A 27,544-nucleotide genomic window follows, 5' to 3' on the forward strand; every position below is an offset into this window, starting at 1 on the left:
TGTTGGATGGAAAACATTTTATTGGAGTTCCTGAGCCAGGAAAGGGTTATGGCAGGTTGAGAATCAGCGCTCACGCTCGCCCCCTCTCCCAGTGGAAGTCACGGTCACTGGGCATCAGGAGTTGCGCTCCTCAGTCCTTTCAGCTGGAGGGAGAGGGGTCAGGGTTAGATGGGGAACCCCTGGGTGCCCAGTATAGGATGGCACGGATGGAAAGGAATTTCTGCCTCGATGTGAGTTCCCGTTCTCCTCTATATGTAGTAGTTAAGATCTCCCTTCAGTTTGGTGAGAAGGTTGATCCTCCTTTCCCTGTCCCCACTCTCTCTCTCTCATATCCTCTGCTTCTTCCCTTACCCCCAATATCATCCCAATGCCCGCACCTCTTACCTTAGGAAAGGCATCCCAGTTGAGGAAAGGAAGTTTCCTTTTGATAGACTAAAAGAAAGAAAGAGAAAGAGAGTGATGTGTTGCAGGTCAGCCGGGCATGGATCAGTAAGCATTCCCTTAATGAACTCCCACAGTAACCATAGTAACAATAATGTTATTATTTTGTCATTACTTTATCAACAGCTAATATTTCCTGAGGCCTTATTCTGTGTCTGCCTTGCACGGGCTGCTCTACAAGCATGATTTCAGTGGGTTTTTACGGCAACCTTTTGTGATGGGATTGTCATCCCCACATCACAGAGGAAGCTGAGGCCGAGGGAGCTGAAGGTATTCACGAGGCCACATGCGAAGTCAGTGCAGTCAGGAGACGTGGACCCCAGCTCTGTCACTGACTTTGCCTTCTAAGTGTGGGTGAGCCTCAGTTTTTCCATAGAGGATGAGGGGATTCAAATAAAATCTTGACCGATTAGGCTCTTCCTCTTCTGCAATTGTCTTCGGGGCTCTGCTCCTCCACCACCATCTTAGGAAAACGTGGGTAGCCAGGACAGGTGCCGGGGGAAGTTTTCTTCGGTTGACAGCCCATTGGGCAGCATCCAGGCAGGGCAGTCACTCCCTCCCAGAGCTCAGGAACCAATCCGTACATTTAAAGCCAAAATGTGCTGCCACTACCCTGGGATGACTGCAGACACCCGAGGAGGGCAAGGGGTGCCCGAGCACTCACCTCAAAGAGGGCATGCCAGTTCAGGAACTCATCAGCCTTAAAAGCCTGTGGAGGAAGAGGGACAGCAGAAGCAGGTCAGCTCCAGGAGAGGCCAGAGCTTAGCCCCCAGCCCTTTGGAGAAGGTGAAGGAACTGTGGCAGCTTTGCAAGCTCTCTACCGAGGCATTTATCCCCTCTGTAATGAAGGTATTCATGGGGACAGCACCAGAGAAGCGTACTCACAGATCTCAACTTGTCGATGTTCAGGAACGGGGTGTTAAAGGCCTAGGCGGGAAAGCAGGATGTTAGGAAAGTTGCTGAGAAGCACAAAGAGAGAAAGGACAGACTCATGGCTGGAGGGCCGGGGAAAACAGACGGCTTACCTCAGGTCGTGACGCATAATTCTCAATGGTGCTTTCTTCCTAGAAAGGGAAAGGGAGGAAAAGAGGCAGGTGGTCACGTGACGCCAGGGCCCTCACCCACATCCCTGTCTGCCAGCTCTGCCTCCATCCACAGGCCAGTCCCCGAAAGAACACAGCCTGTTCTCCACCACGGTCTCCATTCCCGTTGCGCACATGGTTGGTGGATGTGCAGGGTGAGGAGGGGGAGTTGGAGAATGGTACATGTAAGCAGTGTCATGATGGGCAGCAGGCAGAAAGCCTGGAGCCTAGCATTCCTCTCGGGAAAAACTAGCTAGTGTTGTCCTGCAGTTAGCTTAATTCTAAGAGGTGGGGTGTTCTGGAGACACTCATGCTCCGTCCATACAGCTGGGTGGGAAAGATTCTTGTGCAGGTGGGAGCCCAGCTGCTGAGGTGAACCGCCTGCCTCTCACTGATCGAGGTTGCTTTGCTTGTGGCTTTATTGCCACTATTGTTGGAGGCTCCCTTACCCCCCTCCGTGGGGACCCCACCCCAGGCCTCAGTGTGCCCCATCGTGTCCTCCCCAGGACAGAGCCAAACTCGGAGCCCGCAGGCTGGATCCCGATGCTCAGATCTCATAAAAATTTGGCTCATTTGTTTTTTGGTTTGAATTAGACAGTTTGAATTAGTAAGAATTCATAAATTCATCCAGATTTCTAGTTTCCCCTAAAAATTTTAAAATTCTAGGCACGTCTTCCCACTCCATGGTGTCAGGTAGTGTGAAAGCTGCACTTTCAGACTGGGGAAGTCAGTCCCCCTTCACCTGAGGCCCCGACAGCCCCCCAGCTCAGTGACACCACTGGCTCGGTCGTCAGCCGCTGAGCCTGTGCCCCTGTCTTAGGCTTTTAAATCCAGAGCAGGCATCAGGATTCCTTTCTGGCTGAGGACTGGATGGTAAAGATTCTCACCGTGGTCTGCGCTCCAGAGACAGTGAGGAACCACCCGTCACCTGGGTACCGCTCACAGGGGCACAAATAAAGCAAAGAGGGGCTAAGCAGGGGTGTCTCCAGAACACCCCAGCCCCACTCCTCCTAGAGTTAAGTCAGCTGCAGGCAGCACTAGCTAGTTTTTCACTTTGCTCCACCCTCTCCACCTGCTGTCCATGTGGACGCAGGCCTGGGTTTGGAGCTGCTCTGTCTCCCATTGCCGTTCTCCAGTTCCCCCTCTTCCCCTGCACGTCCCCAGGCATGTGTGCAGCTAGAACAGAATGGGTGAACACTCTGAGGGCCCACGGTGGAGATCGTCTGAACCCAGACCACCCACTCAGTCCTGTCTCCTCCCAGGGTTCAGTACATGAGCCTCCCCCACACACTTCACCATCCCTTCCAGAAAGAGGAGCATCTCTGTCCCAGATGTCTCCCCAGGGATGCTCTGTTCCCTCCTCCCTTCCTCTGAGCCCCAGCTCCTTCAGCCCCCACCAGAATCCAAAACTAAGAGCCACCTAGCCAGGAATGGAGAGAAGGTAGAGAGATGGAGGGGTAGGTGGGTAACATGTATAAGAATAAAAATGCAGGTGACGTGCTCACCTCAGGACCACCCAGGGTGGCTCCCTGGGCAGAATGGAGCACCAGGAGGGAGAGGAGCACCACGGCAGGAAGGACCGGGATCTTCATGGCATCAAGTTTGGGGTGCTCTGAGGCGGGGCCTCAGTGTTTGCTCTTTATATTCCCAAGGAGGCAGATGAGCACAGAAATGGGGTCCCCACCCCACTGACTCATCCTCAGAGCCTGTCGCCCACCCCCGGGGCTCTGGGAGGGGGAGGCATGGACTGTTCCTCATTTGCCTTGAATTTCTCAATTCGCATTCTGCCCCAGGCACGTGGAAGGTGAGACTGCAATGGGTCTCTTCATGCAGATGGGGCTGGGACAGAGACAGGTTGGACCTGTCCCTCCGAGGGATTGGCAGTGGTACCCAAGCAACCTCTCCTTTTGTCTTTGTCTCTTTTCCTTATATCCCTATTCCTCTCTTAGAATCAGGCTTTTTTTTTTCCTTTTTTTTTTTTTTTAAAGACAGGCTCTCACTCATTGCCCAGACTGGAGTAGAGCGAGGTGACCATGGCTCACTGCAGCCTTGACCTCCCAGGCTCAAGCATCCTCCCACCTCAGCCTCCTAGTAGCTGGGACTAGAGGCACGCATCACCTCACCAAGCTAATTTTTTTTATTTTCTTGTAGAGACGTTGGAGTTTTTGTTTTTAATTTTCTTGTAGAGATGAAGATGTCTCGCCATGTTGCCCAAGCTGGCCTCAAACTCCTGGACTCAAGTGGTCCGCCTGCCTTGACCTCCCAAAGTGCTGGGATTACAGGTATGAGACTGTGCTCCACACTAATTCAGGTGGTTTTTTCACCCTACCAAAATATATGTAAACTCTTTAGCTTGGCAGTGAAGGCGGTCCATGCTCTGAACTCAACCCACCTTTATAACTTCTTCCATTACTCCCTTTGTACATACCTCACATTCTGACCAAATTGGACTCCTTACCAACTGTATCCTTCTTTTTCCCTCTTCCAAGAATCTGGCCATGCTGTTTCTTATTCCTAACATGGCCTTCTCTCATCTCCAGTTCTCAGAACCCAGCACTCTTCTTGGATGAAGCTTCCCGGATTTTTCCTGCCATGCCCAGTCCCTCTCTCCACACCTTTCCTTTCACAGAATTCCCATATTCATTCGTTTGTATGTCTCTAGCATTGTATCTAAGTAGGTCATGTTCTTGCCTTGTTTCCCTTTCAGAATATCAAGTTCCTTGAGGTCAGGAGCTGTATCTTGATCAGCTTTACATCCCCCTAGTACCATGGCTCACACAGAATCCAGGTGGAGTCAGCATTAGTCAGATTGGATATGTTAGACTTAGTATTCAAGCATCCTTCTGCCACAGTGTACATTTTTCTTCCATGGGGCTGAACCTTTCCATTTTCCAACTGCCTGTCTTTTACTCTTGGGTCTGCAGAGAAACGACTGTCTTGAGCTAAGACGACAAGGAACAGGGAAACAAAAAACAGGTCTTAGGGTGCCCAGTTGGAGATGGGATCCAGGTACCCTGAACTTGGAGTGCCCACTCCATGTCATTGCCCTAACCCACCTCGCCCCACCCCCGGTTTGGAAGCTGGATCACCTCACTGTGACACAACGTCCTAGTCAAGCAGCCTTCTCCACAGTGAAGTTCAGGTGGCCAAACCGGCTCCTGCTGTAACAGGGAGGGGCTGGGACATGGACCGGCGCTGCCAGGGCAAAGCAAGACCTTATCAACCCAACCTGATGCAATGCACGGTGGCGGCGGCCCTGGGTGGGAGGGCTGGACGGCGCCCATGAACAACCTTTACGAACCCCAGAAGCTGGGCACCTCGGCTCCATCCTCACGCTGCCCCCACACGCCAGTCCCAGACATCCTGCCCCTCTACAGCCTCCTCTGATTTTATAATGGCAGCTTCCCCTTCGCAGAGCTACCTGAGGGAGCACTACTCGGAGAACACTCCCTTAGCCCAGATGGCCATGCAGTAGTAGATGTCACAGAGTTGGTGCTCCTGGAAGGGACGAGTTAGAGAATGACTGAGGTGGGTGGGGCACCTCCCAAAAGGTTTTCTGGAGGACACAAGTTCTGTGTAATGAATCTTACTAATTAATGAACAGTGACTGAAAAAGCTCATTAGCCACCGTTCCACCCACATAGGGTCAACTCCAGGAGTGAAGAATCAGACAAAAGAGAACTGATGTTGGGTAATCAGCTATGATTTGACAGACGGGTGGGGGGACCCAACGCCAGTTTTGGGCTGGGTGATCTAGAGCATCAAACAATCCAACGCCGTCTTCTGTTTGGCTCTAGAGTCTAGTCTGTGATTGTCCTTTGATGATAAATTGCCCTCCCTATATGTTCCTCTCCACCTCACGGTATTGATAAGAATGTTAGCTGAGTTACTGAGGCTTACTATGTGGCAGACCTTGTACTAAGTGCTCCAAATACGTGATCTCATTGAAATGTCCCAGTGATTCTGACACAGGTGGGTACTATAATTACTCACATTCTATAGGCGGGGGAATCACAGCATATAGAGGTTAAATAACTCACCCCAGCTCACACAGCCAGAATGTGATAAGACCAGCATTAGAACGCTGAGCTTCCAGAGCCTAAACCTGTATTGCTCCTCTCTATGCTGGACAGGCTGTGTTACAGCCCTTGTAACACCCTGTGTGAATTAGACCTATGCCCTGAGAGTGGGGAGCAGACGGCATCAAACCCCCGCAGGTCCCCTTTACAGTGTCCTTTGTGATGCATAGCCTGCACCATCAGAGGTGGCAGCCTCAAGCATAGGTGCATTCATTTAAATAAACCAAACTGCACATTCTTGACAAAATGAAAATGAAGAACTAAGGTTAGTGGCATCAGTCCCCGAATGAACCTGTGATTGCCTCAATTTCCAGATGCCTCCAGTAGTATAATCATCTTGCCACACCAAGTATGTGTTTACAGACAGGGTTCTGGTTCTGGCTCTAGTGTTCAACATTCTGGTGTTTAAAAATAGGTACTTTTTGTATCGTGCCTCTAAACACAGGCCAACTACTTTGTGTGCTCAACCAAAGAAAGTCTGTTCCTATGCTGGACAAAAAAGCTGTCTGTGTTGGACTCATGATTTGTTTCCACTTGGCACCTTCCTGGTAGATTTTCTGAGGGTAAGTTTTTGGGGTTTTGTTTGTTTGTTTGTTCGTTTTTTGTTTTTGAGACAGAGTCTTGCTGTCACCCAGTCTGGAGTGCAGTGGTATGATCTCAGCTCACTGCAGCCTCCACCTCCCAGGTTTAAGTGATTTCCTGTCTCAGTCTCCAGAGTAGCTGTAGCTGGGGTTATAGGCATGCACCACCACACCCAGTTAATTTTTGTATTTCTAGCAGAGATGGGGTTTCACCATGTTGGCCAGGATGGTCTCAAACTCCTAATCTCAAGTGATCCCCCCGCCTCGGCCTCTCAAAGTGCTGGGATCACAGGAGTGAGCCACAGCGCCCAGCTAGTTCCATCTTGACATGATTTTTGCTGTGCTAGCTTTAGAAGCCAGTGTCTCTCTCCAGACTCCTCCCGCTTCCTCCATCGACGCTGCCTCAGTACTCTGTGTCCCTGAGTTGGGTTGGGCAGATGGGGGAAGAGAGGGGCAGGGAGTTCTCCCTGGGAGAGGGTCCCAGCAGTTCAGGTGATGGGTGGCAGGAAAATCTGCCCGATATGCAGCTCAGCTTTGGATGAATCACGGAGGGTTAATGGAGTCAGGCAGCCGCAGAGACTGGCTCTGCAACATCACATCTCCAGGTCAGCTTGACTTCCTAGCTCCCTCACTGAGAATACCAGTAAACCCCTGTTTTCCCACAGGCCTGCCCCCACCCCACCCCAAATCTGCCAGAACTTGAGTGTGGGTAGGAGGCGAGGCCCAGCCCCGATTGCCCCATTGTGAGACACACCTAGGGCCTGGCAGCCAGCCTCTTGGGTCTAGGGAGGGAGTGGGGATTCCAAGAGATAGACACTGGGTTTTCGGGGCCTTGGCGAACACTAGGTGGAAAGCCAGGAATCCTGGGAGAGAAAGGGGGCTGGGGTGTGGAGTATTAGGGGGCAGAACTCGGGGCATCCCTGTCCATCCCTTCCTCCCTTCGTCAGGGTTGTCACACCCAAGAAAGCAGCCTCATCCACCAGCAGGTCTGGTTTCTTCCTTTGCCACCCACCCTATATGCCCTGTGCTTAAACCTCTCCCAGGAAGTCTTCCTGGATTGGTCCCACTTAATCCCAATCCCTCTCTCCACTGGCTAATTTGTAAATATTTATTTTACTCTTGGTGCTGGGGACTGCAGATGGACAAAAGACCTGCCCTACGGAGTCCACATCCTAGCGAAGGAGACATCATAATGCAACAAAAAATAGACACGCAAATAAGATGACTTCAGAGAAGGACAGGTGCTGCGAAGAAAACGGGGCCATATGATGCTGACAGGGCTTCATTGGTCGATGGCCTGAGGGTCAGGTGCAGTGGCTCACACCTGTAGTCCCAGCACTTTAGGAGGCTGAGGCAGGAGGATCACTGGAGCCCAGGAATTCCAGACAAGCCTGGGCAACATGGCAAGACCCCATCTCTATTAAAATACAATTTTTTTTTTTTTTTTTTTTTTTTTTTGAGACGGAGTCTTGCTCTGCCACCCAGGCTGGAGTGCAGTGGCCGGATCTCAGCTCACTGCAAGCTCCGCCTCCCGGGTTTACGCCATTCTCCTGCCTCAGCCTCCCGAGTAGCTGGGACTACAGGCGCCCGCCTCGTCGCCCGCTAGTTTTTTGTATTTTTAAGTAGAGACGGGGTTTCACCGTATTAGCCAGGATGGTCTCGATCTCCTGACCTCGTGATCCGCCCGTCTCGGCCTCCCAAAGTGCTGGGATTACAGGCTTGAGCCACCGTGCCCGGCCTAAAATACAAATTTAAAAAGGTGGTGCAGGGAGGGAAATTTGAAATGAGTCCTAAAAGCAGATGAAGCTCTGGCTTTCTGAAGACCTTGGTAACAGCCGCCCACGTTCCCTGCTGGCCTGTGCCAGTAGGCCCAGAGGGACCTTAGAGAGGGAGGCCAGGCCCATCGCATAGAGCCGTGGTGAGGAATGGGGCTTTTATTCCAGGGCTAATGAGAAGCTGGTGGTAGGTTCCGAGCAGGTGCTGCTTCCTGGGCATTGTAGAAGAATAGGATCTAAGGAATACGATGGAAGTTGGGGCTTCAGGAGGTCACTGGAGGAGCCCTGAAAGCAGAAAGGGGTACCCACCCTTAGTTGGAGGGACCCTTATGCCAGGGGACCTTAGCCTGCCTCTGGTGTCACTCTAAGCTTTCAAGAGCTGCTTTCAGCTCTTTGGGCCAAGAACACCCCACGAGCCAAGAACCAGGCTCACCTCCGCGTCTCCCAGTGCCTCAGGGACTGGGCTGAGGAGACCTCAGCTCCCCGCGGGTTTCCACCCCAACCCACGCTTCGGGAAGCTCCCTGTGCAGCCAGGATGGAGCGTCCTCCCTGGGACAGCCCCGCGCTCTCCCTCTTGTGGCCTTCAGGAGGTACTGCAAGGCTCTCCTACGGCGTTGAACCGTACAAACCAGCGTCAGGGTTTCAGGACCCAGGAGAGAAGCGAGGCGGAGCGGAAGAGCGGCCGAGCCTTCTCCCAGGCAGGCGGACTGGGTCAGCTTGGTTTCCTCAAGTCAGTTTTGGGCCGAGTTTCTTTCACGTATACATCCACTGTGTGAGGCCCTGTGCCTGCCCTGTGGGTGGAGAGTGACCTAGACAGATGGGGGCCATGCCCTCAGGGAACTCAAACCTGGGAGGGAGTCCCTTAGGCTGGCAGGGCTCCTCCTGTCCACCTTTTACTTCCTGTCCCCTGCAGGGATGCCAGGGGGACAAAGGGGTGGGGGATCCTTAATCCGGACATGTTGGACCAGCTTGGTGAGGCTTGGGGGCTCCAACTGCAGACCCCCAGCCCCGTCCCAAGGGCTCCTCAGCGTGGAATAAGCCTGGCTCAGCCTGCGCCGCAGCCTCTCCTGTTTCATTGGTACAGTGATGGGGTGGAAGTGTTCTGCCTCCCTCCCTCTGTATCCTGGAAACACAGGGTGGTGCCTGTGATAAGGCCCTGGGTTAGATCCAGTGCCCCCAACTTCCTAAGCGCCTCTCCCCAGCCACACCCCCATCCCCAGGGCAACCTATCCAGGTGGTGAAGCACAGTCTCTACCAGCACCTTGCTCCTGTTTCCTGCCCTCTTCCTGACCTTCTGGGACTGACCTCCCGCTTTGAACAACCTCTTTCCCCCTGCCTCCTGACTTGAATAGTTCCATTGTCGCTTTTTCAGGCCACCAAAACACCTGTGGCTGCTTCAAGTGCAAAAAGAACAGTATTCAAGCCGGGTATGGGGGCTCACGCCTGTAATCCCAGCAACTTTGGGAGGCCGAGTTCGAGAACACCCTGGCCAACATGGTGAAAGCTCGTCTGTACTAAAGATAGAAAAATTAACCAGTTGTGGTGGCACATGCATGTAATCCTAGCTACCCAGGAGGCTGAAGCAGGAGAATTGCATGAACCCAGGAGGTGGAGGTTGCAGTGAGCCAAGATCGTGCCACTGCACTCCAGCCTGGGCTACAGAGTGAGACTCAGTCTTTTTTTTTTTTTTTTTTTTTTTTTGAGACGGAGTCTTGCTCTGTCGCCCAGGCTGGAGTGCAGTGGCCGGATCTCAGCTCACTGCAAGCTCCGCCTCCCGGGTTTACACCATTCTCCTGCCTCAGCCTCCCGAGCAGCTGGGACCACAGGCGCCTGCCACCTCTCCCAGCTAGTTTTTTGTAATTTTTAGTAGAGACGGAGTTTCACCGTGTTAGCCAGGATGGTCTCGATCTCCTGACCTCGTGATCCACCTGTCTCGGCCTCCCACAGTGCTGGGATTACAGGCTTGAGCCACCGCGCCCGGCCGAGACTCAGTCTTAAAAAAAAAAAAAAGAATGGTATTCAGATATAGATTGGGTAATGATTTTTTTTTTTTTTTTTTTACAGATGAGGAAACTGATGCACGATGCAGGCTGCTTGTCAGAAATAAAACCAGGTCTCATCTCTCTCGGCCTCTGTGCCTTATACCAGTTTCAGGCAGATTAGCTGCCCCTGAATCACTCTTCCATCCTCCCTGAGCCAGGCCATCAACATAGCATTAAAGAATAAAATTTGAGAAACTCATAGGGAAACAAGATTCATGTTTTATTTCCACAGAGAGACTCAAAAGTAGGAAGCTCCTCTTTCCTGGAGAACTGTCACAGTGACTTCAGGTCACAAAAGGGAGCAGGCAGAGAAAGATGCTGGTGTATCCGACGAGGCTGGTGGTCACTGAAGCACCACAGTGCAGTAGGAGGAAACAAGGAGACATAAGCTGGGTCCCCAGCCTAGGAAACAGAGGTGCAGCAGCTGGGCCAGGGCTGGTACAGGCTGGGGGCCAAGGAGAGGAGCTCCCTGACTACCAGTGCTTTTCGGGGCCTCAGTGGTGGTTGGAAGAAATTGCCTAGAAGAAAGAAAATCAAATGGTAGCATGTGGCCATTCCTAAGCCTGCGGAAATGGGGCATCTTTTCACCCAGCGTCTGGGTGCCCACCATTCTTTTGCTGTCCAACCTGTTCACCTGTGGTGCCCCTCACTTTTGCTTCGCCTAAAACAAAGTTTGTGGTTCTGCCGAGCTAAGCTATCACCTCTCGCCCCTACAGCCTCGCTGTGTCCTGCCTCTGAACCTTTCCACCAGGAGGCTCTTTTCTCTACAGTTCCCCTGCAACATCTCTATCCTGGTCCCTGTGCTCCATCTAGAACACCGTCTTCTCTTCTCAGAGCTGTGCCTATGTGGTCCCACCTTAGGGTGCTTTCTAATGGTCCTAGGTCATTTTCTTTCTTCCTTTATCTCTTTCTTTGTTTCTCTTTCTCTCTCTCTCTCTCTTTCTTTCTTTCTTTTTTTAGAGACAGGGTCTCCCTCTGTTGCCCAGAGTAGAGTGCAGTGGTGTGATCATAGCTCACTGCAGTTTTGAACTCCTAGGCTCAAGCGATCGTTCTGCCTCAGCCTTCAAGTAACTGGGACGACAGGCGTGTGCCACCATGCCCGGCTAATCTTTCTGTTTGTTTGTCAGTTCGTTCTGATTGCCCAGGCTGGAGTGCAGTGGCGCAATCGCAATTCACTGCAGCCTCAACCTCCCAAGCTCAGGTGATTCTCCCACCTCAGCCTCCAGAGTAGCTGGGATTACAGTCATGTACAATCTCACCGGCCTAATTTTTTGTATTTTTAGGAGAGACGGGGTTTTGCCATGTTTCCCAGGCTGGAATGGTTTGTTGTGGTTTGTTTTGCTTTTTTAGAGATGGGGTCTTTCTATATTGCCCAGTCTGGTCTTAAACTCCCAGCCTCAAGTGATCCTCCCACCCCAGCCTCACAAAGCACAGAGGTTATAGGCATGAGTCACCACACCCGGCCCTAGATCATTTTATTATGGGTCTTTCTCCACACCCCACCATGAGCTCCCCTCTGCCTTAACACCTTGAGAGCGTCCACGCAGAGCATACCTGACTTCATGTCACTGCCCACTGAAATCTGAGGATATACCAAGATCCTGGCCCTGCCCTGGGGTGACTGTGCGTCCGCTCCCAGGATGTGGCCTGGTGCAGCCCACTCTGACACTCACCTACCAAAACTTCACCCACTGCAGCAGGCCAGGTTGCACCCGGGAAGCCTGCCGGAAAAAGAGAAAGTCTGAGTGGTCACCACAGGGTCCCTTCCACACCCTCTGGCCTCAGGCCCCTTCTCTCTCCAGCCAGATGAAGATCAGGCCCCCATACTCACCGAGGAAGAAGGCGAGACTCCCCCCTGCGAAAAGATCAAAGGAAAGTGATGTGGGGCTCATGGCCTCCCTGTACCCTGCCATGGCCTCCGGGCTCACGAAGGGCCCAGTGGCAAGGGCAGGCTCACACCAGGGCTATCACCAAGGTTTTCCAGTCTGACTGTGGACACTCAGACTGTGGAGTTGGTTTCACAGCACATTTGCCACCCTAAGTGCACTAGATCCAAGATGATATTGAACATGATTCCTGGGCACGTACTGACCAAGGGGGTCAAAAGAGGATAGGCCTCCCTTCGGCCTACCAGGTGGGTAGACATTGACCACAGATAACCCGGCAGAGTGGAAGCCACAGGCAGTAGAAGCTGCATGTCCCTCCTCTCACCGGCCTGTAGTTTCTCTCAGTGGAAGGTCCACTCCCCAAGGGCGAGGACTTTATTGTCGTGAGAGATGGAACTACCCAGCCTGCTGTCGCTTTGTCAGCCGAATTTGTACTTAGCATATTCATTTACTGATGTTATGAGATTGCTTTCATTGCAACAGAATGAAACCACATTTTCACGTATTTTTTCCTTTCATTTCCTTTGTGGAATAAAGCATCCATTTTCCCACCAACCATCCATTCCCTGGCTGGCCCCTAAGCGCTAGTCTGTTTTCCTTGCCCTCCATTCCATCTTCCCCAAAAAACGTCCACAGAGAGGGAACCTGTGAGGAAGAGCTGCTCGTGTGTTTTGCAGGTGTCATGATTTTTTTTTTTTTTCAAGACGGAGTCTTGCTCTGTTGCTCAGGCTGGAGTGCAGTGGCGCAATCTCAACTCACTACAACCTCCACTTCCTGGATTCAAGCAATTATCCTGCCTCGGCCTGCCAAATAGCTGGGACTACAGGCACACACCACCATGCCCGGCTAATTTTTGTGTTTTTAGTAGAGACGGGGTTTCACCATGTCGGCCAGGCAGTCTTGAACTCCTGACCTCGTGATCCACCCGCCTTGGCCTCGCAAAGTGCAGGGATTACAGGCGTGAGGCACTGCACCCGGCCGGTGTCGTGAGTTTTTAGAGCCTATATTCTTCTTGGAGAGGGTGTTGGTTCAGTTTTCTCTGTTGCTGCTGCTCCTTTTTAACCTTTTCTGACTGGGTGTGTGAGGAGCATTGAACCCTCCTGCCTTTCACTTCCAAACTGTCTCAGGGAACCCGAGTCTCTCTTGCAAAAGGGTGGGGAGGCCTGGACTCAAAGAGAGCGGGATCCAGCCTCAGGCAACCAATTGAGAGGACCCGGGCAGTGAAAGCCTCTCTCCCCATCCCCCATGCAGAACCCCCAGTGGGAAGACAGGGCGGTTGCAGGTCTCACCTTTGCAGGGGTCTTGACTGAGTACTGCCCACCATAGGCAGTGGGATACGCATGCTGGTTATAATTGTAGTTCTGTGGAAGAAGTGGGCGTGGGGGTTAGAACAGACGGAATAAGGCCATTTTGCTCTGGAATAAACACATCCCACCCTGCTGCCTGGACCGAACCTTTCTTAAAATGCCTGCCTTCTCCCCTCGTGTCACGTGTTTTCTTTTATAGAATCTCCTCCAGCCAGCAGGGCCCACACCCTCACCTGCCTTTACTGTCCTAGCCCAAATGGCCACCACCTTCTCCTCCTCCTCCCCCTGCCCTCAAGACCTCTCCCAACTCTTCAAGTGTTACTTGGGAGGTGAGGGTAGGAGACCAAGAAAAGAAGCTCCAGAACCTAACCCGGTAGGTCCGTGGTAGATGTCTCACCTTGGAAGTTACAGCTGCCACCTCCTACCAGCCTGCACCTGGCTGAGAACGCCATTGAATGGGGGGGGGGGGGGGGGCGGGGGGCAAAGAGAATTTCAGATTGCCCAGACCTGGGAGCAAGGCCAAGGGGGACCAAGGGCCCTGCAGGGGAACCTGAGGACAGAGACAGAGACTCACCTGATCGGCGCCGCCTGCACGTTTCTGCAGTGATGACGTGTCTGCACCCTGAAAGGAAGAAGGGGCCACAGTTCTTGCCTCCACAGTCGTGCGGGCCTTGCCGGGCTTCCAGAGCTCCAGTTTCTCCCTCACCCCACCCTTTCCACGTGCTACCTATAGCGAAGGCAGTGAGCCTGCAGAAGCTGTTGGCCCAGATGGATAGAAGACAGATTTCCACACTCAGCGTTGGGAGCCAGGGAGAGAACCAGGTTTGGCAACTCCTTCCCCACCCATGCCCTGGGAGAGCTGGCAGCTCCAGCCTGAGACTGAGCTAGAACAAGTGAGCTGCAGCCACGCAGGCTCCTCTGGGGCAGACCCAGGCACCGCAGCCCAGCTCGCCTTCTGCCTGCACCAAGTTCTGCTGCTATGCCCGTAGGCCCTTAGTCCCTGCACACCGATGCCATGCCCCACAGGGTGCTTGAAGGAGGGGTTGTTATCTGCAGAAGCTGCATGCTTAGGTTAGCTCTGGGCTGCAGGAAGCAAAAAAAAAAGAGAAATACAAGAAAACAGATAAAGCAACTTAAGACACTGCAGATGCGCCGGACACCCCCAGCCCCAGCACAGGAGGAGAAACTCTAAGCATTGAAAAGCCATCACGACTTCTCCACTTGGACCCTCTGCCCCGCCACACACACACACACAGAAAGTGACAGTGAAGTCGTGACTCCAGCATTAACTCTGCCTTATCCATACCTGACCTTGAACCTAAACCCCACTGCAAGCCCTAACCCTGAGGTCACAAACTAGTTGACCACAGGCCTCCAGATATTTTTTGCTTGGTCCCCACTTAAAAATTAAATTAGTTACAATTAGAGATCAGCATCCTGGTTCTTCGTGAAACATCAGACGACCTGCCACCCTGTTCACACACGCATGCATGATCGCACTCAGCTGAAGTCGACCTCCCCCTTCGCAGGGCCCCACCTGTCCAGCCTCATGTACTTGGCACATGTAGATGCGGGAGCAGGCAGCCCTTACCTCAGTGACCACAGGTCCTGTTTCTCAAAGGCTACTGGCCATGCACAGTTGGAGTGTGGTCTTTGGCACAGTCCAGAGGTCCAGCCCATCCTCCCTGACCCAGGTCTTCAGACCCTCAGCAGCTGCCTCCACTAGACAGGGACCTGACCCCTGCATACCGCCCTCCCATTCCCCCTCAGCTGTCCTCCCCATGCCCCAGCCTAGGCCCCTTCTTCCCCACAACGCGTTCTCCCCGCACCTGCGCACCCTGCGGTACCCACCCAGCCGTGGCTCCCCTGGGTCCAGGCCAGGCCCAGCAGGAGCAGGAGCAGAGCAGAGGCAGTGGCCAGCTTCATGTTCATGTGCTTGTGGAAGCCCCAGCTCTTGGCCTTGGCTTTTATCCTAGGGAGGTCCTCCCACCCTGCTCCTCAGTGACTCACAGCTTCTCCCTCTCACCCCGCCCCCACTTGGGATTGCACAAAGCCTGGGAAAGTGGGAAGGGAGGGGAAGAAACTGGGACAGACACCTGGGTCAGCGGCTCGCCCAGGGCCCCGAACCCTGGGTCCCAGAGCTGAGAAGTCCTGCCCCCCTTACCTCAATAATTGCTTTCCAGTTGAGGAAAGGAGTGTTGTGTTTGAAATCCTGCAGGGAGAAGGAGGGCGGAGTGGGCCGGGGAGGCAGAACCCAGCGGGTGGTCTGTGCAGCAAATTGGGGTAGTTTCCAGATCTCGGATAGGAAGGAGCTTTTGGGTGTGGTTTGGGGTTGGAGGAAGGTAAGCACGTGGGAGATTGAGGGTGTCAGCACTTGAGATGGTATTGGTGATAAGATTTGGGCGATAAGATTTGGATGAGCTGTCTCAAAAATGAAAAGAGGGGGAGTTTGGAGACAGATGGTGGGAGCAGAGGGTGGCTGCCTTGAGGGAGGCTTGGGGTGTCGGGAGGGCCAGGCCCCCATTCTTCAAACAGCAAGAATTCTCCTACCTCCCAGAGTCGGCTGAAGTAGAGAAGGGCTCGGGTGCTGGGGGGTGGGACTTGGTTCTGTGGATGAAAGGCGGTGGGCAGGTTAGCAGAGAGCCTGGGCACGCTCACCCACCCCTCCTCCTGCTACTGGCCTTTCTCAGCCTTCAGAATGTCATTGTGACTAAGGTTTGGAACAGGAGGAGCTGGGAGTCTTTAGGGACACCAGAAAACCATTTTTGGAAACACAGGGAGAGAGAGAGGCACTAACCAACTCTCCCTGTCCCAGAGCATACAATGTTCTCTATCCCAAGTCCCCTAGCCTCCAGCAGAACCTAATTCTAGCAAAACCTCAAGACTAGGACCTGCCTCAGAGCATCCCCTTTCCACCTGCCGGGCCTCCTCCGTCCCATTTCCCAAAGTTGTGGGCTGCAGTCACCCCTTCCACACCACCCCGGACAACAGCGCAGACGTAAGAAAGGAGCAGAGACCAGGAGTTTAGGGCAGCTAAGGTTTATTTCAAGGGCAAGGGCTGAGATTAATGATGAGAGAGTGGTGTTTTAAGAAGGGAGTAGGGGGCTCCCTTCCATCTGGTGGCTCCTTGTCTGGAGGTCATGGGATGCGAGAGCTCCTCTGGTCCTGGGCAAAGAAATAGGTTCTTTTTTTTTTTTGAGACGGAGTCTAGCTCTGTCGCCCAGGCTGGAGTGCAGTGGCACCATCTCGGCTCACTGCAAGCTCTGCCTCCCGGGTTCACGCCATTCTCCTGCCTCAGCCTCCAGAGTAGCTGGGACTACAGGTGCCTGCCACCATGCCTGGCTAATTTTTTGTATTTTTAGTAGAGACGGGGTTTCACCGTGTTGGCCAGGGTGGTCTCGATCCCCTGACCTTGTGATCCGCCTGCCTCAGCCTCCCAAAGTGCTGGGATTACAGGCGTGAGCCACCGTGCCCAGCCTTTTTTTTTTTTTTTGAAATGGAGTCTCGCTCTGTCACCCAGGCTGGAGTGCAATGGCACAATCTCAGCTCACTGCAACCTCTGCCTCCTGGGTTCAAGCGATTCTCCTGCCTCAGCCTCCCGAGTAGCTGGGATTACAGGCGCACACCACCACACCTGGCTAATTTTTGTATTTTTAGTAGAGATGGGCCACATTGGCTAGGCTGGTTTCAGACTCCTGACTTCAAGTGATCCGCCAGCCTTGGCCTCCCAAAGTGCTAGGATTATAGGCATGAGCCACCGCGCCTGGCCAGAAACAGGCTCTAAAAAGAGAGCTCGAGGAATAGCAATTCCCGGACATCATGAGCCGACGCAAGGGTATAAAAGACCCCTGCTCCAGAAATCTACAGGGACCTTTTTGCCGTGCTATCCAAACAAACCCAGATATCCCTGCGTGGGCTTGAGAACCCCCTGCCTCGTCAGGAACATTACACTGCGTTTCCCTCTGCTCGCTCCTCACTCTGGCTGAAGTCCTCAGCTCCCTCACCCCACTGTGGAGAGGGGGGCTCCATTCTCTCCCCTGCCCACCTCTGCCCTGCCCCGCTTTCTAGGAGATCTGCCTCTTGAGGAGCTGGCCCAGATGAATCCTGCCTCACTGCGATCACTCCCTCGACTGCTGCCCTAGATGGGCAAAAATGGCAAGGCGTCTGTCCTGGCTCTCTGGGAAGATATGTGCCCCGGCTCCCCATCAGACCCTCAGTTCCCTGTGACCCAGGAAAGAGTCTTGCTTCTACCAGAAACCATTCTCTATGAAACACAGAGGCCGGATGCAGTGGCTCATGCCTGTAATCCCAACACTTTGGGAGGCCAAGGCAGGCAGATCACTGGAGGTCAGGAGTTCGAGACCAGCCTGGCCAACATAGTGAAACCCCATCTCTACTAAAAATACAAAAATTACCCAGGCGTGGTGGTGGGCACCTGTAAACCCAGCTACTAGAGAGGCTGAGGCAGGAGAATCGCTTGAGCCCAGGAGGGAGAGGTTGCAGTGAGCCGAGATCAAACCACTGCACTCCAACCTGGGTGACAAAGCGAGATTCGGTCTCACAAAAAATAAATAAATAAATAAACAAACAAACAAACAAATAAATGAGAAAGAAACAGAGAACATGAATCCACTGTAGCTGGGCGGGAACATCTGCACTCTCCTGTCTCCTCAACCTTCTTCCTAAAACGTCAGACTTCGATTTTCCTGAGCCCAGTCTTCTTTCTTTTACATTAAAGGCCAGAAACTCCACTGCTCACAGGGGCCAGTTGGGTGGCTAAAATGACTGTGACAGGTAGGGACAGTCTGGCCACTAGAGAGTGACCCTCCCACCTATTCCCAACACACCCTACCTGGGCCAAGCAGCAGCTGTTTCTCAGCTCTCGCCTAACCCTATCCCGTGGAAATGGAACCCAGCGTTGCCAAAGTTTTTGAAAGAAACCCAAAATCCAAATCATTACGTGAAGTCTCTCCATATTTAAACTAATTCATATTCTAAAAAAAAATAGTGGCTCAGAAACCCCTCCTCTCATCACCAGTCGCAGCTTCTGCCGGGGGTGTGTCTGTGTGGGCTGTCTGTCCTTCCTCCCCTCCCTTCCAGTCCAGCCCCCTCTCCTCTAGAGGTGCCTCTGCTACTCAGGTATCAAAGCAGCCTGGCCAGGGGTTCCCCTGCAAGAGGGAAGTGTGGGCAGGGAGGAAGGAGGGAGGGGTTCTGCACGCCAGCTGCGTTTTTGTTTGTGTGGGAGAGACTAATGCCTGTCACCTGTGAGGCTCTCAGCCACTGCTGGTTCCTTTCTCTGGGTGTCCATCCTCTCGGGGCATCTTAGCTCCGCCTCACTCCTCATTCTGTGTACCCTCTAGGAGTCAACCTACGCTCCCCTCAACCTTCCCCATCTCAAACGGGAAACTGAGGTTCGGGACCTGCTCCGGTCTATGTGTTGAAGCAGCAAAGAAGCCCGTGCCCTCCACCCATCCTCAATCCCAACTGCTCCAGATTCTCCCCATCTTTTCAGGTATCCTCTGTCCTCCCTCCTCCACCCCCAGTGTGTTTAGTTTTTGTTTTTAGCACTGGCCTAAATGCTTCCTTAGTAGCCAGCGTCACTTTCCCCAGCTCACCGAGCGGAGGTTTAGCTTTCTTCCCTATACCCCTCTCCGACGAAAATTGGGATCACAAGGCCTTCCAGCCCTTACCTTGCTTATGGCATCCCAGTTAATGAAACCCAGCTTGGATTTAAAATTCTGCGGAGGAAACAAAAAGAAGAATGGCCAAACTGAGTCATAAGGTAATTGGCCGAGAGTGGTCAAGGGCCACTGCTGACTGTTGGTTTAGAAAGAGGACCCCAGCCTGTGGGGCCAAGGGCAGGGATTTTCCAAATGCAAGTGAACAGGGCCATCTCGCAGAACTCACCTTCCAGAAAGTGTCAAAGTTAAACATCCCAGGAGATGTCTCAGAGTTCTATGGAATCAAGGAGAAATGGGATGAGACGAAGAAGCCACTTTGTGAGCCAGAGGTGGGAGATCTGAGTGGCAGGAGGGGAGGCGAGGATTGCATGACACCATGGTCCCAGCCCAAGGTGGAGTGTCGCCTCCACTCACCACAGTATTGACTCCACCAACAGCGTCACCTCCTCTGCTGCCCCAGCTGGACCCTTGCCCCTGGGTGGGGAAAAGGGGGACCGATGTCCATGGCTTATGCATCCTATCACGCCTGCCACCTGTCAACCTGCCCTGGATTGCTTCATCCCCACCTCGGTCCAGGCTTCCTGTCCTCCTCTCTGTAAAGCCGCCTTCTCTTCCTTACACAGCACCTAAAAGTTCACCTAGGAAAGTCTTCTTAGAATAGCTTGCTCCCATGGAACCCCACTCAGTCCCCTGAATCTCAATATTCAGACTCTTGCCTTCACCCTGTTCTGTCCCCAAAACACCCCAAGTAATGAGATTAGCTAGCGCGTAGTCCCACGGCACGCCAAGCACCGTGCCTTATGCAGCATCTGCCTCCAGAGTCTGGACTCCACAACACCTTGGTCTGGTGGTGACACAGAAAGCTGTACAGTAACTGAAGGCTGCGTGAGTCAGGCTTCACTGTCCTCATTTTACCGGAGGAAGCTCAGGCTCAGAGAGGTTAGCTGACCTGCCTGAAGACACACAGATGACATGATAGAGCTGGTGGTGTTTTTAATATATATCTTAAAATTTTTTTGAGGCTGGGCACGGTGGCTCACGCCTGTAATCCCAGCACTTTGGGAGGCCAAGGCAGGCGGATCACGAGGTCAGGAGCTCGAGACCATCCTGGCTAACACGGTGAAACCCCGTCTCTACTAAAAATACAAAAAAAAAAAAATTAGCCAGGCATAGTGGTGAACACCTGTAGTCCCAGCTACCCGGGAGGCTGAGGCAGGAGAATGGTGTGAACCCGGGAGGCGGAGCTTGCAGTGAGCCGAGATTGCGCCACTGTACTCCAGCCTGGGCCACACAGCGAGACTCGGTCTCAAAAAAAAAAAAAATTATTATTTTCCTTTCTTTTTTTGTTTTTGTTTGTTTTGTTTGAGATGGAGTTTTGCTCTTGTTGCCCAGGCTGGAGCACCATGGCACAATCTCGGCTCACTGCAACCTCCACCTTCCAGGTTCAAGCGATTCTCATGCCTCAGCCTCCCAAGTAGCTGGGATTACAAGTGTGCACCACCATGCCCGGCTAATTTCATATTTTTAGTAGAGATATGGGTTTCACTATGTTGGCCAGGCTGTTTTCGAACTCCTGACCTCAGGTGATCCACCTGCCTCAGCCTCTCAAATCCTCGGCTGGGATTACAGGTGTGAGCCACTGTGCCCGGCCTATTATTTTCTTTTTGTAAAGTAGAGACAGCGTCTTGCTATGTTGCTCAGGCTGGTCTCAAACTCCTGGGCTCAAATGATTCCCGCACCTCAGCCTCCCAAAGCTCTGGGATTACAGTTATGCTGGTGCCTGGTCAGAGCTGGCTTTTGAAACCCCATCTTCGGCCGGGCGCGGTGGCTCAAGCCTGTAATCCCAGCACTTTGGGAGGCCGAGATGGGCGGATCACGAGGTCAGGAGATCGAGACCATCCTGGCTAACACGGTGAAACCCCATCTCTACTAAAAATACAAAAAACGAGCCGGGCGAGGTGGCGGGCGCCTGTAGTCCCAGCTACTCAGGAGGCTGAGGCAGGAGAATGGCGTAAACCCGGGAGGCGGAGCTTGCAGTGAGCTGAGATCTGGCTACTGCACTCCAGTCCGGGCGACAGAGCGAGACTCCGCCTCAAAAAAAAAAAAAAAAAAAAAAAAGAAACCCCATCTTCTACCTCAAAGCTCAGTGACTTTCTCCTTCTCAACACTGCTTCCCTAAGTAAGGAAATCCCCTTGACCATTCTTCTGTTACTTTTATCTGTTTTTCCCCATTATAAAAGTAACATGGCTCTGATCCAAATCAAAAGGAAAGAATGAACCGAAGAGGGAGATGGGGATCCCAGACCCCTGTTTTGGTCTCCTGATGGTTCCTGGACACAGATTTAGAGCAGCTTGCAAGAAGAAACTGACATTTTTGATTCTTTTCCCAGGATCTTAGCATGCTTCACCATCTCTTCTCCTAAAGCCAAACCTGCCTGCCCCTAGGCTCACCTGATGATTGTCTCCAGAGCCTCCAAGGAGGTGATTGCCCTCTTTGCTTACTTCCTAGGGAGACGGAAAATGGAGAGGAGTTGATGGGGAGGCAGGTGGGCAAGGGGACGAGAGGGCAGGGAAGCAGGGTGTTGGCGAGGGATTCCTGAATCGGGGGACTGAGACATGAGCATGACAGAGGACTTCCCAGAGTCCCGAGAAAGAGGTCCTTGTCTCAGGGAAGCTCCATCTGCCCTGCGATCTCATTTCGAGCCTCTGTGGGTTGGGTGGCTGCTCTCTTACAATGTCCATAGATAACATTGCCATCTCTGTTTATGTTCTTTTCTGCAAGCCACCCAAAATCCATCAGGGAGGGCTTTGCCAGCAAAGCATCTGAATTCTCCCCTGGCTTTGGAGCTGGAGTGAGCCAGGCTGTTGCACTAAATTGATTCAAACTGAAGGACCCTGTCTGGGTTGATTGGCATTAGTAAGAAAAGGGGATGCTAGCTGGAGAGCCATTAGGGGCTGAGGCAGCATAGAGTAGACTGGTTGGTCCCCTCTTAAGGGAGAAGTGGGCTCCTCTGGAGTCCTGCTTTATCTGCTGTGAAACATGGTGAATTCCAGACCCATCAGTACTTCCTCATGCCCAGAGCTCTCATGTAGACCTGGCAGGGATGTGGGACCACCTGTCTGCCAGTATTGCTCCTGGAGAACCTACCTCTATCCCACTTACTACTGGTACAGTCTCTGCCCCCAGGTCTACCATCCTCTTACCCTCGTGTTGCTGGGAACTCCCTGTCCTCTGAAGTCCTGCAGGGTGAGACAAAGAAACACAGATCCCTGTTTAAGATCCTGAGGCCACCTCCAAAAATTAATGTATTGATTTAATGATTCCTCTAATAATCCTAATGGCACTGTCTTTTGGAACTGGTCCAAACACCGACATTTTTTTTGGAAGGACAAAAGTCTAAGAATAGGTAAGAAAACACTGGAAAAGATAAATGGTAAGTGAAGATAAGAGGTAGATAGTAACATACTCTAAAGCTACCACAAATAAAGCAGTGTGGTCCTTGCTGACAGAATTCCCAGAAGCTCCCCAAAATACTAAGGCATTTACAAGCCGCATTTTAAATCAGTGGCCGAAGTGTTTGAATACATGGGACTGGGAATATCAGTGAAGTATTTTGGAGGAAAATTTTAGTTCTAGCTCATCAGTTTCCTCCTCTCTGTTTTTAACCAGTTTTCCCCCTCATAAAGGAGCACACACCTCGGATACAAAGTGTAGGGTAAGTCTGGTTAGATGGAGGGGTGGGACTAGACAGCATACGGGAAAACAAAGTCCAGATGCATCCCAGTTAAATTGAAAAAATGAAATTACAGGAGTATGCATAGTGCTAGAAGAAAATAAAAACCTTAAAGCAGTACACCAAGAGCAAAAACCATAGAGGAAACGATGGCTGTTTTTTGACTACTTATATACCTAAAACTGATATATTTAAAAACTAGAAAAGGCCAGGTGCAGTGGCTCATACCTGTAATCCCAGCACTTTGAGAGGCCGAGGCAGACAGATCACCTGAGGTCAGGAGTTTGAGACCAGCCTGGCCAACATGGTGAAACCCCGTCTATACTAAAAATACAAAAAAAAAAAAAAAAATTAGCCAGGGGTGGTGGCAGGCGCTTGTAATCCCAGCTACTCGGGAGGCTGAGGCAAGAGAATCTTTTGAACCAGGGAGGTGGAGGTTCCAGTGAGCCAAGATTGTGCCACTGCACTCCAGCCTGGACAACAGAGTGAGACTCCATCTCAAAAAGGAAAAAAAAAAAAAAAAAAACTAGAAAGAGGGTTACAAATGGGGAGAAAGGTTTTTAAAATCCAGTTTGTTCCCATAAAAGGTTAGTATCCCTCATAGATGATCTAAAAAGAGCTGTCTCGACTCAGCCCCAGCACCTGGGGTCTGGCCTTACTCCTGGCCACGTGGGTCCTTTCCCACCAAAGCCTCACCCAGGAGCTTGTTAGCAACGCGGAGCTTAGCCCTACTCAGCCCTGTTAGAGCAACCCGCACTTTCACAAGATCTCAGTAACACTAACTCTCAGCACCACGGTTGCTGACATAAAGCCCACATTTCCAGCGTAACTGGGGGGAATGTTCTTTCCAAAACACTCTGAATCCCCCAGAGTTCACCACAGTCTATTCCCCGGCTGGATAGAGGACATTTAAGACAATTGTGCCAGAATCGGTTTACATGGGATTTCTCCCAGCCCCATCTGTGGTATAAGGTGAGGTATATCACAGCAAGATTTGCAATTAATTAGTACTTTGGAAATTGTTAGCATTTTTAGGAGTGCATTTTGGTTTCTTCTGCCAAAATAGTCAGTTCCCCGCAGACAAGGCAGGAGGGGGTTGAGCAGAGTTGAGTTAGGAGGAGCGGGCGCAGTCCTGGGCAGGAACTGCAGTCCCCAAGAGACTTTGGCTCTCACCTGAATCCCAGATCCCCCGGTCCCGCGGGCTTCATTCGCTGGGTTTTCACACTGCCGGGGCCGGGGAGGGGGGGAGAAAGGGGAGGCTTTCCCTCAGTCCCCTCCTAGACCAGTCCCAGCCCCCAAATGGGAGCATTTTAACCCTGGGGCGAGCCTCTTCCGCTCCACCTCCGCGGCCATCCAGCCCCATCTCCGCGGAGCCTTGGCTCCTCGATCCTGCAAGTGACATCAGCTGCTCTCCTTTTTCTTCCCGCGGTAGGTGGGAGATTCACGCCAGTCACTCACCCCGGGTTTATGTCCGTTTCCTCCGCTGCTCCCACCGTGGTTGCCGGAGGAGGAGCCGGTACTGGATGCCTGCAGGGGAAAGCAAGATTTCAAACGCTGTCCTAAAGGACCTAAAGGGGACCCAGTCGTTCCCAGCGGTGTTGCAGATTTGTTGGAATCCCAATCAGATTCCAGTCATCTTTCTAGCCTCCACACCTTCCTCGTCTTTAGCCTGTTGGTCGCTGCAGGAAGTTATTCTGAGCATAGAGAAAGCCAGGTGTGGCCGAGGGTATTCGAAACTATGCAATGATTTGGGGAACCTAAGGGGCAGCCCACCGCAGGCCAAGGGTGGGAACCCCTGGAGCCCGGCCGCGCAGTAGCCGCGATCCTGCCACCAGGGGGCAGCAAGTGGAAGAGCCCTCACCTGGGAGCTGCCGGAGCTGCCTTGGTCACCATTCCCAGAACTGCCCTAGATGGGGAAGAAGAGGATTGTACGGGGAGCAGGGCATGAGAGCAGCTCAGGTTATTTGGCGTCTTGTGTTCACGCACCTCCTCCTGTCTGTCACCTTTCCCAGACCCCCGAGGAAGCCAGATGTGGCTCCCTCTCCAGCTCGACTCCAAGACAGGGGATGGGAGATGCCATCAGCCAAGGGATTGGACAGGCCATTGGCCCGGAGGCTGGAGGGACTGCCGGCTCTGGAGTCAGTGAGGCCTGGGGCCCTGGGGTGGCAGCTGCGGGGTCACAACGCCCCTTCCTGCCCTCACACTCATCATGCAGGGGCCCCGTGTGTGAATGTCGTCTGCACCGTCGCTCTGTCAGCGTCCATAGGTCTCCCGGATCACAGTCCTGCCCCCATTCTCCTGGAAGCTTCCGAGACAAGTGTCATATTCTCCCATGTCCCCCTCTCTTCTCCACCACCCCAGGATCTCCTGAGACTTGCCAAGTGGACTTGACTGCAAGAGCTTAGACAGGCGGGATAACGTCCCCACCATCAGAGTGGAAAATAGGGATACAGAGTCAGAAGCAGTGGGGTGGCTCTGGCAGAAATGATAGTGCACGTGTCAGGGGCACAGCATGGGTGGGGAACAGGAGGCTGAGGGAACCCCAGGGTGACGACTGCGGGGAGACTGCCCATCCTGGGGCAGCAGCAGCTTTCAGAGAAACATGGAGCCCTCTCCTGGCAGGGACCACTAAAGCCTTACCCCATCTCAGCCTTCCACAGAGGTGCCAAACTCACCCAGGAGGACTCACTGCCGCTGTCACCTCTACTGCCACCATTGCTGCTGCCGCCACCATTGTTGCTGCTGCCGCCACCATTGTTGCTGCTGCTGCCACCATTGTTGCTGCCGCCGCCACCATTGTTGCTGTTGCTGCTGCCGCTGTTGCCACTGCTGCCACCACCATTGCCACTGCTGTTGCCACTGCTGCTGCCGCTGTTGTTGTCATCACTGTTACTGCCACTGCCACTGCTGCCCGACTGTGAGCCGCTGCCTCCCTGAAAGGCAGGAAGGGATCAGGGCCAGGATTAAAGACAGAGCACCAAGACAGGCCCCACCCCTCTCCCTCTCCACCCAGGCCAAATTCCATGGTGCCCAGTCTAAGGGGAGCAAAACTTTTCCATTTCCTCCTGGTGTAAAACTCCCGGGTTGCCCCTCTCCACTCACCCCAGAGTTGCTTGAGCCTCCACCTGAGCCAGATGGTGGGGGGTTGGTGCACTGCGGAGGGAAGAGGATGGTGAGTTTGGAGATGTCGGCCTCGGGCATGGACACAGGCCAGGCCTCTCCCGTTCTTTAGGGCTTGGCTTCCTTTCTCTTAACGTGTTTCTCCCACCTCCCCTTCCCATCTGCCTCCTCCCCAGGCCCAGACCCAAGCCCGTCTCTTCTTCCTTTTTTTTTTTTTTTTTTTGAGACAGGGTCTCACTCTGTTGCCCAGGCTGGAGTGCAGTAATGCAATCTTGGCTCACTGCAACCTCCATCTCCCAGGTTCAAGTGATTCTCCGCCTCAGCCTCCCAAGTGGCTGGGATTACAGGCGCATGCCACCACGCCCAGCTGATTTTTGTATTTTTAGTGGAGACAAGGTTTCACCATGTTGGCCAGGCTGGTCTCGAACTCCTGACCTCAGGTGATCTGCCTGCCTTGGCCTCCCAAAGTGCTGGTATTACAGGCGTGAGACTCCTCGCCCAGCCCCATCTCTTCCTCTCACCCCAATCCCTCCACTTCCGCACTTCCGCATCTTGCTTTCCTCTTTCTCTTTCCCCAGCTCTCCGTAGCCTGCACCCAGTGGCTTCTTCGTTCATTCGCAGCCCCTTCCTCTTACCCCTTCATTCTGGTTGCCGCTTCTCACTGAACCATAGCCAGGCTGGGCCACAGCTCCCTGCAGAGAGGGTTAGACTGAGTGTAGGATCCAGAGGGACCAGAGAGGCACGTGGAGTGTGTGGGCTTGGAGGGAGGGAGGTGGCAGGTAGCAGGTCTCGGGGATGACTTTACCTGAGTGTTGGTCCCAAAGTTTGGTGGCCCTCCATTGCCTCCTTGACCCCAGGGGGCTCCCTGAGGGTTGGTTCCAAAGCTGCCTGCTGAGTTTCCAGGGTATCCCTGGCTCCACGGAGTCCCCAGACCTCCAGGATTGCCCTGGCCCTGGCCTCCAAGACCACCTTGAGAGCCAAAGGTGCCATGGCCTCCAGAAGTTTCCTGCAAGAATAACAAACCTGCACTTAGTGGGACCATCTCTGACCCTGACAGAGAAGAGCCAGAGCAAATTGTAGAGAGACCGGGAGAGAGACAGGCAGAGGGACTCCAGGGTGGCATAGGAGAGGGGTAGAACATAGAAGAAAGCTGCCCCAAAAGGCTGCAAGTAAGAGATCCATCCATCCTTTCAACCATTTCCCAAGAATCTCAACCCAGAAGCCCACAGCCTCCCATTTCCACACCTGGCCCCACAGCCGCTCACCCAAGCACCGTTGTGACCGGGTGCCCCCTGCCAGGAGCCATGGACAGCATCTGCTCCATGTCGAATGACATCCTCCACCTGTCTGCCAATCTCATGCCCACTGTTTCCCAGAGCATGGGCTGCTCCCCCGACCCTGTTGCCCAAAGCATCTGCTGCGCCAAGGCCTGGAACCTGCCTGACCCCAGTGCCGACTGCTTCTCTGGTCCCTTGGCCAAGGGCCTCCCCAATATTTGTCCCAGTGCTTTCCCCTCCGCTCTGCAGGGGGCCAGCCTCCCCACCGCCCAGGCAGAGGGCCAGCAGGAGGCAGGTCAGGGACCCCTGGAACTTCATCTCTGCCCAGCCCCCTCTCTCTCCAGAGTGTCTTCCTCCCACCAGGGTCTCCTTGCCGCCCTTGCTCTGCGTCTGTGCCCTCCTCTGTCCTCCTTCCGACTCCTTGTCCTCCCTCCCTCTGGGTCTGCAGCCTTCTCTCTCCTGTCCTCAACTTCCCAGCCTTCCCAGAGTCCACCTCCCTGTCACTACTCCTTATACTAGGTTGGGAGAAGGTGACAGGG

At 53.2% G+C, this 27,544-nt stretch overlaps 2 protein-coding genes and 1 long non-coding RNA gene across 12 annotated transcripts; 1 reads left to right on the forward strand and 2 right to left on the reverse strand.

Annotated features, from left to right (window-relative positions):
- KRTDAP (keratinocyte differentiation associated protein) lies at positions 1–13,995 on the reverse strand. Of its 3 annotated transcripts, none has more exons than XM_033225770.1 (8): positions 13,985–13,995; positions 8,392–8,399; positions 3,029–3,135; positions 1,467–1,505; positions 1,327–1,368; positions 1,106–1,150; positions 385–432; positions 1–143 (listed from the first exon to the last, which is right to left on the reverse strand). In XM_033225770.1, the coding sequence occupies exons 3-8, from the start codon at positions 3,113–3,115 to the stop codon at positions 105–107; spliced, it is 300 nt and encodes a 99-aa protein (XP_033081661.1). In that variant the 5' UTR covers positions 3,116–3,135; positions 8,392–8,399; positions 13,985–13,995; the 3' UTR covers positions 1–104. The 3 variants fall into 3 exon arrangements, with proteins under 3 accessions (XP_033081661.1, XP_033081660.1, XP_033081662.1); XM_033225769.1 differs by lacking the exon at positions 8,392–8,399 and adding an exon at positions 7,867–7,871 and having other exon boundaries at positions 3,029–3,137; positions 13,985–13,989; XM_033225771.1 differs by lacking the exons at positions 1,327–1,368; positions 8,392–8,399 and adding an exon at positions 7,867–7,871 and having other exon boundaries at positions 3,029–3,137; positions 13,985–13,989.
- LOC117092359 lies at positions 5,798–10,201 on the forward strand. Of its 2 annotated transcripts, none has more exons than XR_004440760.1 (3): positions 5,798–5,951; positions 7,322–7,424; positions 10,023–10,110. It is a non-coding gene; the product is annotated as an uncharacterized LOC117092359 (long non-coding RNA). The 2 variants fall into 2 exon arrangements; XR_004440761.1 differs by having other exon boundaries at positions 5,810–5,867; positions 10,023–10,201.
- Positions 10,200–27,544, reverse strand: DMKN (dermokine). 7 transcript variants are annotated; one of them, XM_033225759.1, is made up of 20 exons: positions 26,994–27,544; positions 26,534–26,734; positions 26,364–26,420; positions 25,711–25,761; positions 25,284–25,541; positions 24,470–24,514; positions 24,067–24,135; positions 23,782–23,832; positions 22,079–22,114; positions 21,326–21,379; positions 19,289–19,348; positions 19,101–19,148; positions 18,884–18,931; positions 15,744–15,800; positions 15,358–15,405; positions 13,768–13,815; positions 13,176–13,247; positions 11,832–11,855; positions 11,674–11,721; positions 10,200–10,518 (listed from the first exon to the last, which is right to left on the reverse strand). In XM_033225759.1, the coding sequence occupies exons 1-19, from the start codon at positions 27,321–27,323 to the stop codon at positions 11,674–11,676; spliced, it is 1,605 nt and encodes a 534-aa protein (XP_033081650.1). In that variant the 5' UTR covers positions 27,324–27,544; the 3' UTR covers positions 10,200–10,518. The 7 variants fall into 7 exon arrangements, with proteins under 7 accessions (XP_033081650.1, XP_033081656.1, XP_033081651.1 ...); XM_033225765.1 differs by lacking the exon at positions 24,470–24,514; XM_033225760.1 differs by lacking the exon at positions 19,289–19,348.

The sequence above is a fragment of the Trachypithecus francoisi genome, unplaced genomic scaffold (assembly GCF_009764315.1).
Source record: "Trachypithecus francoisi isolate TF-2019V2 unplaced genomic scaffold, Tfra_2.0 Lachesis_group12, whole genome shotgun sequence".
NCBI classification, from domain to species: Eukaryota; Metazoa; Chordata; class Mammalia; order Primates; family Cercopithecidae; genus Trachypithecus; species Trachypithecus francoisi.

Excerpts from the sequence above, each read along its gene's own strand:
- KRTDAP (XM_033225770.1), bottom strand. The coding sequence starts at position 3,115 with ATGAAGATCCCGGTCCTTCCTGCCGTGGTGCTCCTCTCCCTCCTGGTG. Across the intron at positions 1,506-3,028 it reads CCACCCTGGGTGGTCCTGAG|GAAGAAAGCACCATTGAGAA; the intron begins GTGAGCACGTCA and ends TTCCCTTTCTAG. Across the intron at positions 433-1,105 it reads ACTGGCATGCCCTCTTTGAG|TCTATCAAAAGGAAACTTCC; the intron begins GTGAGTGCTCGG and ends TCTTTCTTTTAG.
- DMKN (XM_033225759.1), bottom strand. The coding sequence starts at position 27,323 with ATGAAGTTCCAGGGGTCCCTGACCTGCCTCCTGCTGGCCCTCTGCCTG. Across the intron at positions 25,762-26,363 it reads GCGGCAACCAGAATGAAGGG|TGCACCAACCCCCCACCATC; the intron begins GTAAGAGGAAGG and ends TTCCCTCCGCAG. Across the intron at positions 13,248-13,767 it reads GTGCAGGCGGCGCCGATCAG|AACTACAATTATAACCAGCA; the intron begins GTGAGTCTCTGT and ends CTTCTTCCACAG.